Source organism: Melanostigma gelatinosum, assembly GCF_949748355.1.
Source record: "Melanostigma gelatinosum genome assembly, chromosome: 1".
Lineage (NCBI taxonomy): Eukaryota > Metazoa > Chordata > Actinopteri > Perciformes > Zoarcidae > Melanostigma > Melanostigma gelatinosum.
This window is the reverse complement of record NC_136634.1, coordinates 6,099,839-6,115,375: the sequence shown is the minus strand read 5'-3', so window position 1 is coordinate 6,115,375 and position 15,537 is coordinate 6,099,839. Positions and strand designations below refer to the sequence as shown.

General features: G+C 41.4%; 1 protein-coding gene across 1 annotated transcript; it reads right to left on the bottom strand.

The window, feature by feature from the left end:
* Positions 1-1,248: 1,248 nt before the first annotated feature.
* Positions 1,249-15,519, bottom strand: LOC306782964 (forkhead box protein P1-like; the record flags this gene model as incomplete). The annotated part of the gene is made up of 16 exons (XM_079276478.1): positions 1,249-1,432; positions 2,655-2,823; positions 5,927-6,020; positions 6,104-6,173; positions 6,892-7,013; positions 7,115-7,216; positions 7,932-8,002; positions 8,095-8,284; positions 9,031-9,168; positions 9,532-9,619; positions 10,592-10,696; positions 11,129-11,296; positions 11,896-12,017; positions 12,467-12,553; positions 13,040-13,144; positions 15,364-15,519. The coding sequence occupies 16 exons, from the start codon at positions 15,517-15,519 to the stop codon at positions 1,249-1,251; spliced, it is 1,971 nt and encodes a 656-aa protein (XP_079132604.1).
* Positions 15,520-15,537: the final 18 nt, after the last annotated feature.

Sequence of the window (15,537 nt, the reverse complement as noted above, 5' to 3'; positions counted from 1 at the left end):
TACAACACTGAGCAAAGAGGCAGGGTCAGGGTCAGGGCCTTGCTGGGTCAAAGTCGTTAAATGCAACTTGATGTACAAACAAAAAGCTGTGTTTCTGGAGAATAAAGCCTGAATCTGGAATGCACTGTAGTTTGTACATGCTGCAAGTTTCTGTTCTTGTTTGTTTGAGTGTTATTGAGCCCCAGTCTGGCTTCAATTGTATTCACCCTGTCTATCCAAAGGAATTTAACAAGCATAACAAATTACCTTGACACATTTCTTTTAACATTTCAAAAGGTCCTTGAATCTAATTTCCACTAAATCAACCAGGCGATAAATAATGCATCCTTTTCCCTCAGCGTGGTTGCTGTTGCAATCATATGAGACGGCACAGATGTTAAAGGAATAGGAAATACACTCATTTGCTTTCTTGCAAGTCAGATACGTAGATTTACACCACTCTCATGACTGGAGCGTTGGCACCAGAGCCAGGAGCCGGTTAGCTTAGCTTAGCATGAAGACTGTAAACAGGGGTTGACAGCTAGCCTGGTAACCTCATGGTGACGACAATACTCCAGGAAGTCAATGCTCCATGCCACAAAGAGAGTCCATCAAATAAGCCCCTTGGTGGTCTGTGCACAATGAACAATGACTGAGCTGTAGAGGTGCCGATAGGCAGATGCTAAACTATCTTTCTCTTGCTAGCGTCATATTTAACGGACAAATATGAGAGTGGGATCAACATGCTCGTCTAACTCAACGAAAAAGCGAATATGCGTATCTCCCAAAATGTCAAACTATTCTTTTAAGTATGGATAGGGGAGGTGATTAGCTTAGCATAAAGACTGGAATAGACAGAATTGTGCTGACCAGCACCTCTATATCTCACATAAGTAACAAACTGTATCTCGTTTGTTTAATCATGCTTTAGCATGGATTAACACCATATAAGCCAAAGTGTGGATAGCAATGTTCTTATCTGCTTCTTGGACAATTATTGTTGTTATTATTATTTTAAAAGTGCTTTAGGTCACGAGGAAGAGTGTGAAGCACTAAAATAACATCTTCCCTCTTTGGAAAGCGACCGTCAAAGGTGTTAGCAGCATGTGGTGGAAGAATTATCAGCAGATGGATGATCACAAATAATTGCTTGTTTGACGCTGTCCCCAACTTTGAGAATAAGACGTTTAGTCAAAAGAAATGTCAATGCCGTCCGAATGAATTCCACGTTGGCTTTTAATGTCTTTCGTTTCAGTCTTGCCACATGTCTTATCGATTAGTCCTCAGAGCTCCTCCACGGGCGCCTCCTGGATGGCCGAACAGCAGCGGGCGCATGCGCGGCAGCAGCAGGAGCAGAGGGTGTCCAGGCAGGAGGAACAGGCCTCCAACAGACCCAGGAGCAGCACGGAGCACTGGCACGAAAGGCATGCCAGCAGCAGGTGTAAACAGGAGTCTGTGGGTGAGGGAAAAAAGAGCATTTAGCCACGAATATCACATTTGAGGTCACAGAATTGCAATTGTATGTTCTAAAAGCCTGCCAGACACCATCACAATCGGGGATTAACGATTCTATTAACCCCAAATTAATCTCTTGCATGTTTATTTGTCGTGCCAACTAGAACTTAAAAGACAAACTACGCCACTGCCGTGATCAAGTGTGATTGTGTTTACTTAATCACAGAGCTCCGTTCAGTCCTCAGGGGAAAAGGAAAAAGGCCAGCGAGGTTTCCAGCGATGAACAACAACTAGGAGGAAGCTGTCACGAGATAATTGCTCTCCCACCCAAATTAGGCGCAGATGAAATTGCATGCATTAACCCCACTGGTGTGTTACAGTGCGTCTCCTGCGAGTCCTAACCGTTGTGTTGTTACTCAGCTCCCGTTTTCATCCTCACAAGGACCAGAAAGTGAGTGAGCTCATGCAAATTGAGCTGTTTTATCCTGTTTACTCAAGGAAGTAAATGAAAAGCAGGTGGCAGAATTCCCTGGGGAGTGGGGTTCAGCATTGTCCTGCTTAGCAGCTCGAATTATACACCCCCGCACACAACTTATGCTAATATCTATATATATATATATGTGTGTAGATGAAAAAGGAGCATTATGTGTGGCTACCGTATTGATTTAATGCATAACTTCAGAGATAACAACATGAACACAAGGATAAACAAGGAGTGGCCCGCTGCACGCTTTGATACAACTGGAGGAAAGTGCAGCAGTTTGAAAGTCTTCAAGGGAAACTTTGCGTTTGTGTAAGGAGATGGATTGTCTTTGGTGGGAACACAGAAAATCAATTCAATGTTTTTTGCCCTCACTGTAACTTATTTTCCCATAACGGTGAATTTAACAAGGCTCAGTCCAGAATATGTACTGCCATTCAGTATGTAATGCATTTATACATATAAAAGTAGATAGAAAAGGTAAGATCAGGAACGGAAATGTTTTATATCGATGTAAAACGTATTTAATTCCTACCTTTATCGAGATAAATGTGTCAATTTATTAGGATATCAATTGTAGATCATATTGGCCAGTCAAATTTACACAGCGTGGAAGTGAAGGCACATTATTGTTCCTACCAGCAGGTGTAGCAGTAGGTTGGTGCTCCTCCTGCTCCTCCTGCTCCTCCTGCTCCTCCTGCTCCTCCTGCTCCTCCTGCTGCTGCTGCTGTGGACCGACAAGCTGAAGCCCTGCAGTCGGCTCAGGCCCGGTGACGGAGGGGGGAGTCTGTGGTCTGGGCCTGTGAGGCCACATCGTAGGCAGGTCTGTAGGTCACACTGAGGCTCCTTAAACCCCGCTGCCTCCTGTGAGGCCTCTGCTGGTGCGGCTGCAGCAGGCTGAGGCTGGGCTGGGCACAAAGACAGACACGCATCCAGTGAAGGTTGTCGTACTACATCGTCACAGAACAGGAATAGAATTCCTTTGTGATGAAAGCTTCTGAGTGAGCACAGAGCAGAGTCAAGCTGTGATCAATCTGGAATTTAAAAATTTGAAACAGACTGGTAATTGTAAACCAGTTTTGGAGCATAAAACCCTCGTTTCGCACCCAGGAATATTAATATTAATTATACAGCACTGTTCAAGCTCAAGCACAAATAATTTCAGAATAAACAAATGAAACAGAAACTTAAAAAACAAAAATGTACAACATGAAAACACATCAATCAAAAGTTCATAAACAGATGGGTATGCATGTGCAAAATAAAATAATCATGTATATTTGTAAGGTGTGGATGAGAGAAATAGGTGAAATAACCACATATATAAACAAACAAGATGCAAATATAGGAGGTGGTCTCATATATAATGAATATGAGTTTGCATCGACAGTCGTTAACATGCAGTAAAATGTAAATGTATGTTCAAGCATTTTTTAAACACTAAGTATGTACTTTGAGAGCACAGTAATCGATCCATCACTATTTCAGAGTTTGTATTTCAACTTCAAACCATTTTACCATCAGTAATCAGTCAGTGACATTTAAATCTCCGTATGCTCAAATGTTGTTTTCCCGCAGAGGAGGATGTTTTTGAAGAGATTGGACACATGGACGACAGCATCATCATTACGTGCTGATGAGGAGATGAACAGAGGACAGCGTGTGTGACGGCTTGTTGACTAAGTGCTGCGCAGAAAAAACATGTCGACTTGCCCGCCTCACAGTGAGTATATGGCACATCAAAGCAACACATAAGTGAAGCTGTTGAAGTTGTCTCGCGCCATGCTAACTTTCAGCCAGCGGACGCAGCGTGCAGAGGCAGTCAGGAGGAAATGTCGTCTAATAGGCTGACAGCGAATCAAAGGAAGCGCTGAGAGGCAACAGCAAACTTAAAGCTAACTTGTTATCAGCAAAGACAATTACTGACATTCGTCAAAACAGGGAGCTGAAGGATCTCAGGCCTTTGTTCTGCATTCGGTAGTGAAGTCTACAGTTTCACTTGATGGTGCTCATCAGTGGAGGAGACGGTGTGATGCCATTGTTTATTCGTTTATTTTATTATTTTATGTGATGAAAAGGAGAATGAAGTCAAATCTATTTTTCAGTTGTCATCAAAAGACAAACAGCCATAAATATTGTGTGTTTAAAAATGATTGGTTCAGAAACGACAATCTGCTGTTCATATAACAATGCTCATCATTATTTGACGTAGGTATTTTACAGTATGGCACCTTTAATTAATGCATATAGTCGTACATGCATTTGTACTGTCCTCGTATATACGACACAGCTATCATTGTGTTCATCTACATAAACACATTGCTAAATACACATTGAAAATTGCATTTTGCAGCAATATGCAGGAGGATTTGGATTGCACTGAATAGCTGATGTATGAAAATATTTAAAATGACATTATGATCTTAATCCTCATTAGAATTAGACAAACTGAGCAACATGACCCTGCTACTGCTATTTGTATTCAGTCAAAACAATGTGAAATAGCCGTTGACACTCTCACAGGTGTATCATGTTAGCACAGTGGCAGCGTGTGCTGTTGGTATTCTGGTGGGTAACAAAGTCGGACAGTGCATAGCATTTAACTGAACGCAAATGTCTTTATTACACCATTTAATTGCAGGTGAGACAATGATAACAATAAACAGCATTCATTTACAAACAATTAACACTTAGATGTATTTATTACATTGCAATCAGACACTTTAGACATGTAATTACAAAAACATGTATAAATACAGATATTTGTATGTGCACAGCTTCTATTGTAAATACTCAAAATGTTATACAAGAGGAATGTGTAGAATCTGTATTACAGTGGAAACAGCGGCGTATTGAATGCATACACAGAGAAACACACGAGACGGATAGTGACGTTACTTGCTTGTTAAGAAAATGAACGTTGACAAATCACATTTCAACCGGCTCGTTGTACAAAGACGACAGAGAAGAAGCCACAGCACAGACTGCAGGTTATCAAATATTTAATAACAGAACGCTGTCGCCACAGAACATCTCTCTCTTTGCTTTAATGTAGCATTCACATTCACCCTGTGCTATTCATTTGAGCTATCACAATAAACAGACAACACATTCATTCTCCTCGTCATATTATCACAAATATGTCTGTACTCTGTCCTTTGGAATGTATCATTTACTTTTGGTGAAAAAGACACAATTTCTTCCAAACTATCAGATCCCAGCTCTATCTTTGACTGCGTACATTCTCCTATAATGTTTACTTGATGCTTGTCATGATGCACTTTTCTTAGACACGTCTCCTTTGAAAAAAAAAATCATAATTTTCCTATGTTGATAGTTCAAATGAGAGCAGCTGTACGGCTTTAAATACATAGAATCTCATATTTCACTCACCTTTTAGTTCTTTTATCACAAGTTTGACCTAAAGATTTAAACCTTTTTTTCTTCAGCTGATCATAAAAGCAGAAAATGATCAATTTGTATGTGGCATTATATTGTACTTCAAAGAAAAAGTGTTCTGCTGCAGACACGTCAACAAAATCAGTTTTCATGTGTATGAATATATGAAACATATAATAAACCACATATGGAATATGTCCATTTTGATGTATATTTGTCTTGGTGTGTTGATTTCAGGCCTCCTGGCTCAACACACTGAAGATCAACATGATGGTATAACATGTAAACTGTGGTCTACATCCCTGAATGTTCAAAGAAGGATTACTTTACTGCTTTGCAGCTGATGACTGGAAGTCTGAAGCCCTTCTCTTGTCATTCAAGGCCAAACAAAAGCTCCTCGTCATCTTCAGCCGAGTCGTGCTGCAGACTGGCTGCTTTCACTGTTGGCATCAGAGATTCCTGGTCATCAAGATTCAGCGCTTCGTCTTTCAGGAAAAGAGACCTTCAAGGGGTGAACAATTATTTCAGCATATCAGTCGTTTCATAGATTTTTGGAGTCCGCATTAAGTAAAACTCACTGCTGGACTTACACGGGAGGGAAGTTTTGTTTACTGTTGCTGTTTGTTGCGTTGCTCTCCTGTGTTTGACTCCTGGAGTCTCTGCTGACACACTCCTTCTTGAATCCTGACAGTTCAGCCACCGCCGTCTGCAAAGAAGAAGAGGAAGAAATCAAACAGAGACTCCGGTTCAATCTCCTCTAATCAGGAAGGTGTGCGCTAACCCTCTCACCTGTAAGCTGGCATGCAGAACGGCCCCAAAATCAAGGTTGGAGGACACGCTTTTCATCAGCGATGGACTCCTGTGGCATAAACCAAGGTAACTAATCCTTGTCTGATTCATGGCAAGCAAATCAATACCTTGTATATATTAAAGCCACAACGTGGTAAACAGCAATAGTTTGAGGCAAGGTCACTTATAATGACAAATAATTCAGTCGCATGCAGAAAGTCAGAAGGAGCCTTCAACTACAACCTTGAAACTGTCACCAGTCTTATTCATCATTCATTTCCTGAGGCTTATTAAGGAGAACACACCTGCTCTGCTGTGGGTGCAATAATGAAACTATTATGACACCGGAGCACCCAGTGCAGCGCTGTACACAAGACAATATATCCTGTCAATTCTGACTCGATGGCAACACATTGGTGTGTAAACCGATCACAGATTTAAAAGTATTATTATTCATAAGAAAAGGTCTGATAAAATAGACAATTGTTTTTTATCCCGTCTTTAAATCCCACTACAGTGGCAATTACAAGGATTTGCATGTTAATTAGCCGACACTCCAATAAATATGAGCGTACACCTACACACACCGCCGTGATTCTGCTTGGATACTAAAGGAAAAGCGAGAAACCCTCGAGTATCTTAGCTTCGGCACGTGTTGCCAATGAAATGGAATCAATTATTATCTTGGACGGATGAAAGAAATGTCTTAAATATCATTATATTTGAACTGAAGTATGTGCAGATACCTGATACCAAACCTGTGATAAACAGGAAGTCATCTACCGTACCCTGTGATCCTCTGAGATCTCCTCCTCTGGTATTCCAACTCGTCCACCGTCCACACCGCGCCTTTCACATTCTCCACACGCACAAAACACTTGTGCAGGCTCAGGTTGTGGCGCACCGCGTTCTGATGCAGAGAAAATCAGAGCGAAGGAGATATTACTGAGTACATGCTGCCTAAATCAGGTATGACACGCACCGGGATCACAGAGTTAATTATCAGTGTACCTTCCAAGTGGCAGCGTTGCGTCTGAAATAAGCAAACGTCCGTGTGAACCAGTTGTATATCTCGTTGAGTGTTAGCTGCATGTCTGTTGTTTCCATAATAGCCTGTAGATGGAGAGGAAATAAAAACAACTGTAGCACATTGCAGGATCAGATTACAGCCCTGACCTCTTCACCTCTGGTCCAAGGAGGGAGGAAAGAGTCTCACACTCAAAACTGTCATGCAGTCTTTTTATTTTATAATTCTATGAATAAACTACCTTTTTTTTAAGATGAAAAGGTTCATTTTCATTGTTGAGTAATCTGCCTAAGTATGATTAATCCTTTATCCAATCCATTATTTGATGTTAGAAATGTCAGTAAATAGCCCAAAGCCCAAGTTGACCAATATATTCTTATTTTTTTGGTTTGATGAACACAAAGATATTACGTTTCCTATCATAAACCAGCAAATAATCATATTTAAGAAACTGGAACCAGCAGATTTTTAGCTTGAAAAGTTACTTCATCAACATGATAAATCGACAAAATTGCTGCCTATTTTCTGTCTATTTTCCGCTGTAGACAGTTGATTCAAATAAATGAGCTCACATGGCCATCAACATGAATGTAGAAACACAGAACATAGAGCCAGAGTACCAGAGAATGCAAAACATAAAAACAAACAGTAAAAACCACTGTCGAGAAAACATTTGAATTGCAAATGAAGCAATTAGTCTACGTAGCTATTTAAATATTATAAACATATGTCATCTAAAATACCTATACGATGTTTAAAGTTGAATAAAGACAGAAATCTATTCCAATGCATCGGCCGTACCTGTCTTATGAGTGTTGCATAGGTGAAAGGTGGTCTGATATCGGTGTTCTTGTAAAGCTCATATTCATTTTCTGAAACAAGACAAAACATCGTTAGTGGACAATGTCCTGTGAAGTGTTTCTCTTCTGCATGAACATATAAATGACGACAGTATTCGGTTTACCCGAAGACAGTGAGTAGACCAAAGGGTGATGGCGACGTCTTAAGGCCCCGGCACACGACGTGTGAGCGGGCGACTCTTCTTCACACACCTGGGATGGAGCGCTGACGGGGGCCAGGGGTCGCGGGGACACCTGGGGCGAGTGTGACGGACTCAGCGAGGGCAGGTTGTTGAGGGCAGCGACCGAGCCGAGCTGAGAGCGACGCAAGCAGACGATACAAGTTAACAAAGGAGCAAGTGGAATGAAAAGACTGACAGAGAAACAAAAACAGAGCGGGAGAGTGTAACAGAGCAATTTGATTCGCCTCCTCAGAGGTGATTCCACTAATATCGCAAGAGGAAGGAAGCCAATTATTGTTAATTATAGGGTGAAATTGTTTGGTGAGTGTTTTGATTCTGGTGCAATATTTGCAAGATTAACAACTGATTAGCTTTCACATTATGAGAGCATGTCTGCTGTCTGAAAACACAATGGCAGCCATCTGGTACCAACAGCTGGGCACCGAAAGGAAGCGCTCGGGACTCACATCGTGCAGTGAGTCACACTCAGTGAGAATGGAGATCTCAACAAAGGAAAAGTGGGAAAGTATTTTGAGAGTAAAGGTGAAAAGGTGCAAAATGATGAAACTTTTTCAAGAAATACATTTGTGATCCGATCTGGCGTCACTTTTCTGACCAGGTTCAAATATTTCGGATGCAGGTGTGTCCTGTACTTGTGTTTTTTTTGTTTATATGAAAATGCCAACATATGTTTGCTGCTCATCCAACTGTAAAAGATGACCAGGGTCAATTACAGACTGGCGATATCTACATCTGTGCTACACAAGACATTTGCTGCTTTCACTCAGCTCTGCTTACAGCGCCGAAACGCCACATACAGTTTACGGCTCATTTGCTTTGTCTCTGTCGTTCACACAGCTATTACTGCACGCCATCTACCTGGAGGCCGCGTGGGTCAGCAGCCGTATCACATTGGGGCCGCTGTAGACTCCCGGGTGCAGAGATCGACTGAGATTCTGAAGATGGCAGATGCAGGTGAGCCATCATCGCCCGCAGACGCTCCCGTTCTTTGCAGAGCTGTTAGAGGAGATGAAGGAAGGGGGGGGGGGTGTCGCTTCAGCATCACTGAACACAGATTGTTGAAATGGAACGCTGTGAACCAAAAGCATTTTGCAAAATGCACTTCTTGAAGTGTCAAACATGAGGGAGGAGGCGGTGTTGGCACAACATGAATAAACTATATTTATCATTAGCAGACTAATATTGTCGAACTAAAATGAATATTATGGACTAATATTGCCACTATATATATCACGGGTGACATTTTTGTGACATAAAACCTCAAATTCCGTTTGACCCCAAACAGCACGGGTCAGCTTTGCATTGGCCACCAGCTCACATCCAAGCTGCAGCTCTAGCTTTTGTCTTTCCAGCACTCACCTGAAGCTCGAGTTGCTGAACCACCTGCATCTGCACTCTGCACTGCGCTGTGCTTCTGTCATCCAGAGTGTGCTCGCTGCCTATGTGCCTGAAACACACAGCGGGGCGTTAAAGGGACACTCCCCTGAAAATCTGTCTATTGAGTATCAAATACTCAGAGGTATCGTGACTGTAGTCGGCTTGAATTCACAGCAGCTACAATGAAAAATGTGTCAAAATCTATCAAAACATTTGTGGAAACTGCTGTTCAAACTGCTGGCGAAGGAATGAATTTCATGATATTTTCTTGGCCGAGCGCTTCAAACAATCCTGTTTGAAGCATTCTGGACATAATGCATCAACAGAGGAGAGGAGGATGATGATGCTCGAGTGGTTTGAGAGGTTTCTATGGATGTTTTGATACGACATGTTTGTTTTTAACGTCTTTTATTCACCATTGAAATACATTGTAAATGCAATGAAGCCACACCGAGTGACCTTTCAGCCCCAGTTTGTGCTTCTCACGTCTTATTCTTACTTTTAAGTCACTGAGATGAGCATCATTTTGTCTGAAAGATAAATTCCGAACGAAGAAAAGTCATTTTTACAGCAATCTTTAAAAGAATCTCCAGAATCCTCAAATATTATTCTGTCCTTTTTGGGTGAAATAATACTCCATCTTCTGCTCAATGAAAACAATTATTTTGATCCTGTTTCCTATAATTTCCTGTTGACTATAATTATCTCTTGCGGACAAAGGTGGTAGCAGGGAATGACATTTTAATTAAGTTAAAGAGTGTTATTATCAGTTACATTTGATCTTTTATTTCTATTTTTGTTACTTTCATTTATTTTCTATTTTAATACACAATAATATGTTTATATTTATCTTGTGTCACACACAATGAGCAAGGATAAATGTAATTTATGACGACCTAAAGATGTTAAAATTGCAACTTGGCAAACTGGTGTGCAGTAGACAATGTTTTTTTATCCAGATGTTTATAAGAGTTCTTGATGACTCAGACAATATCTCATCTGTAACTGAGTTTAAATGAAGAGATGAGGAATTAAAACCTACTTGATGAACTGGCTGAAGTTTTCACACACCGACTCACATCCGGGCCAATTACACACACTGTGAGCGTAGAGAGTGTGTGTGGCGGCGCGATCGGCTTTGACAGCACTGGAGTGAAAGTATTGTCACGATTAAAAACCACAGCAGCCAGACAACAGCAAGACAACCGATATAAAAGGCTTTTCTTTTCTTTTTCAGGTGGCAGGAAATGACAGAGAGAGGTGGAGGGGAGCAAGTGGAAAACAAATGGACAACTATTTACTTTTGATTTGGGACATGTATTCATGTAAACTTTTTCTTTGCTTCACCACTTCAGGTGGTGGAACACAAAGCAAACAAACAAGACAAAATATAACGTCCCGAGGGGAATTAGTCTTGCTGCAAAAGCAAACAGCTCCTCACCCGCTCCTTGAGAGAGAGAGAGAGAGAGAGAGAGAGAGAGAGAGAGAGGGAGAGGATGACAAGTCTTTGATGTTTAGAAAGAAGCAATGCCGTCTCAGTTCTCACAATCAGTTTCCAGCACCAACAGACAGATCGTACCGTTCTGCCCCGTCAGGAGAAGACGACTGCTGGTCGCCGGTCTGCCTCCCCGGGACCTTTGTTGACACGATGTTGTTAGAAGACGAGTCCCGGTTGCTCTTCGATGTGGTTTTATCTTCAGTTGAACCATTGGTGAGCTCTTTCCATATCTGCTGCATCTCCGCAGGGCTGAAACTGGCTAAAACATAAAACAAGAAACATACAGTATATTGTAAATGTAGTGCTTTTCATGTTGCTTCAGGAATCGGCAACAACAATGCATGGTTAATTATCTATTCAAAACACATTAGGAGCAACTAAATGGCATGTCTTTCTGGAATTATATTTCCTCTATAATAAGTGTCTTGGTGCTTTTTTACACCTGCACTTTTTTCATCTGTGCTCCACAGTTTCCTCTCATTCGCACCTCAAAGCGTCGGGGCAGAACTCTTTCTCGTGACCTGCTGTTACCTCCTCACTGTCATCCAGGAATAATTATCACAGCTTCGAAATGAGCAAGGATCAAATTTCTACTTTTAGGTGTCACTTTCATCATCGTCTCCTCTGAGGTCAGTGCAGTTATGTAACAGAGCGTAAAATAATCAAGAAACTAATCTTCCTGGGTCGAGTACCAGACGCATGTCCACGTTTGTCTATTTTTGTGTCCTCACGATATGACGCAACCTTACCGTCAACTTTACCCTCAAATTACAACGCTAAAAATACAGATACTGTACGGACAATTGCAACACGGCACATTCAAAATGCAGCAGCTGACATCACGGCACACACAGTGACCTGGAGAGAGGGCAGGAGAGGACAGGACTGGTCTCTGTAACCGGAGCAGCTGCTGCAGCTGCTGCTGCTGGAGCTGCAGGAGCTGCTGGAACACAAGCTGCTGTGCAGGGAGCTGGAGGATGGAGGGGAGACAATTCCACAGAAGGGTGAGATAGTATTCACGTGAAGCTCTGCTCACACTTTCTTTTCTTCTGGCAGTTTTAATCCTGGGCTAAAATCAGCAGCATATACTGCATCTGCATCCTGCATCCTTCAACGATTACTTCACTTTGGATACAAATCACTGTTCTCAAATCTCAAAAACAAGTGACAAAAGTTAAACACATGTTCTCTCTTGATTGGACATTTCTGATGGATCCCTTACCTTCCTATGTTTAAATTATTTGTGTCACTTTCAGGACACATTATTTTAATATTATGATATTGTTTTTGAATGTCTTTAATTGTATTGATCTTACTCAAAAGAGCGTTGATGCTAAGATGGGTATGTAAACATCGTGCAAAACCAGTTAAACAAATTTTAAAAAACAGACCACAAGTAACTCCTTACTTGCTACTTACCTCTGTGACTGTCTTGCTGGGCTTTTGTTGAAGCAGCTGCAGGTGAATCTGTTGTTGTTGCTTCTTGTAAAACTCTTTCAGATGTTGCTGGAAAAACGGTGACGGGCGATTTCTATTACATTAAAATGATTATCGACATTTGCTTAATTCTCAAACAACTTACAGTAAAATATGTAAAAGAGTGCAAATGCAATTGCCTTCAGTAAAAACACTTGTGTGCATTATTGTACGCCAAAAAAAATAACACGTTTTCTTGTAAGAGTATATTTGTGTGAGCCAGCTAGTTTGCCTCAGCAGACTAGCTGTTAGCTAATTCACCACATAGCTTACCTTGATTGTTATATGAAAACATTTACTGTTTGAACTTGGAATGACAAGCTAACTAGCTAATCAACACACTTAATGTGAACATTTTATTGCATCCACAACTTGTGTTACAGTAATTTCAGTCCAATAAATATTTGTACACAAAAAAAAACCTTTTATTCTGCACTGGTATTGGCCGGTTGACCACAGTGCAGTGTATTCTTATTATTAGTTGTAAGGTATCCATATTTAGTATTGCATAAATACCTGCTGTAGCAGAAGGGCTTGTTGCTTCTGGTAGATCAGCGCCTGCAGCTGGCTGGGGGACAGCAGCTGCTGCATCTGCTGAGGAGCCATCATAGCCAGAAAAACCTTTGAGCAGAAGAGGAAGGATGAAATCATTGAGGACCAAAGTCTACAGAGTGAAGGCAGGAGGACGCGAGAGCGAGACAGAAGGCAAGTGTCAAGTGTTAAACAGTAATAACCATCGAATAGGATTCCTTCCAATCCAATTACAAAACTGTGCTGTCAACCTTTTGTGAACATCATCATGCTGGATTGTGCCGTTGACCGTAAATGAGATGGGAGATAGGCTGACCAGTTAATTAGCAACACAATTACATGCTTGTTGTGACTCCTAATAGAAGTGTATGGGTATTAATGAAGGCAAACACTCACAGAATAATAACTGATCTGCGCTGTTACTGATTGAGCGGCTGTCTCCTTTTGTATTCAAACAGAGGCCATCCAGCTGGCTTCATTATCATGCTTTACATGAATGCATTAAGAAACGACACCTACAAATTCAACATGTTGTATTACAAACACTGCCAAAAACAATACTAATGCTGTCAATTGATTGCTGGGGAAAATAAAACGTATTATATGAACAATGCGTTTTTTTAATAGATACAAAACGTCACTTGCTGTATACAGACGTGTGTAAAGGCTGTGACTAGGTTACAGTGAAGCCTTTTGTCTATATTGGAGTAATATCTTTTTTTATTTTTTTTATTGGAGTAATATCTTAGCGGATGTAATGAAAGAGGAACACTTCAGGGACCTCGAGTTTGTCATTTGTGTCATCAGATAATACCTCTTGAGACTGATACGGTGGAGATGAGATGATGGATTCATGCTTTGGCACAGCAGCAGTAACCATGTGCATTTCTTGTAGGCATTTATTTATTTGGTTTTATTTTTTACAAAAGTCGACTAATTAATTCGTCGATTGTCGAAATTGACAATTTGAAAGACGTTACATTTACAGCCTCTTAAATGTGAGGATTTGCTGCTTTTCGGTTCAAATCTAATATTTTTTTCGACTAAAGGAACCAGAGACAGTGACAGAAAAATCATACAAAGGAAAGAGAAAGTGGCTTTGCCAAAATGAACTTACTCACCTCACCTAACTAATCACGTAACTAATTAACACCAGCCAATAAACCCAGTGTGTCTACTAAAAATGCACAGGGTACTATAACCTATGTCCTTACCCCACCACGTACCGATTTCATGATTCCGCTATTTAGTGAAACATAACAAGCAGTTTAAAGACGTCACTTTGGGATCTGATAAATTGGGATTTTCTGACAATTTATTCATTCATAATGAAAACAATTGCTAGTTGCCAACCCAGTCTGACCCTTTTTTGTGTCTTTCCTGAATCTTGTTATGTTTTAAAGAAGACATCCAGCTGGCTTCATTATCATGCTTTATAAATCACTGGGAAACCATTCGTGGTGTGTGGATTGGAGGCTACAGTTGGAAAAGAAATACATTACAGATGGAGGTCCTTCTCTTTCATTAAATGAGGAAACCATTCTTCATTTGTATGATTTTGCAGAGTTTGCGGGTTGAAGAGCTTTCATATTACAAGCCATTATTATGTTTTGAAGACTGAAATCACACTCTCTTGCAGACAGGCAGCCTTTGCATCGGTGGCGTTTTGACATTTTCACCGGCTATGTTCGCTGAAAAAGAGAAGAAAAATAGCATGTTTCAAAATTCTGCTCGCTAGCTTGTGCTAGCAGTGCTCCTTTACAATGGACAGCACCAATGTTTTTTTGTAGGGTCACAAGTTAAGTGTGTTGCACGGATATAGAAAGTGAATTAAGAGAAAAGGGCAACGGGATGAGGGAACAGACTGAAGGAAATGGCAGTGACAAGGCGTTCATTATCTTGTTGTTTCACTCATCCCCCAGATTACGATTCCCAGGGACAGAATCACAACGGACAACCATAAAATTGTGTTGGGTCATGCTTATTTGCCTTTCACTTGCATCTGTTTGGCCTAGGTCCGTGGACAATTACTCCTCCCTGACTCTGACTCACAAACTAATGATGAAGGACAAACTGCGTGTCAACTCCCTGCCCGGGTCAGATCACAGATGAAGTCCCTGCCGCTGTCAACGGAGCTGCAGACTGCGAGTTTGGTGTCCTGTCAGAGGACGTCCAATATAGAACCGTCGTGTATTTCTCTTGACAGCTGTTTGCCCAACACTGTTCTATTTCCCGCTTATGAACAGGAGGACGAAGGAAGAAGAGGAGGGCGAGGGGGAGGTTGGGGAGAAGGAGGTGGATGAAGATACCTGTTTATGGTGTAGACACTGCCAGTTTTCTGCACTCACTCCACTGCAGGAGTCCCCATTAGCTACTCTCTCTCCTGCAGCGACGTCGGTGTGACTGAGGAGGCTGCTGGCTGGGGTTTGACGGGCTGTCGGGGGACTGAGAGGAGACACAGGCATTCCAGCTCAGGTCCTAAA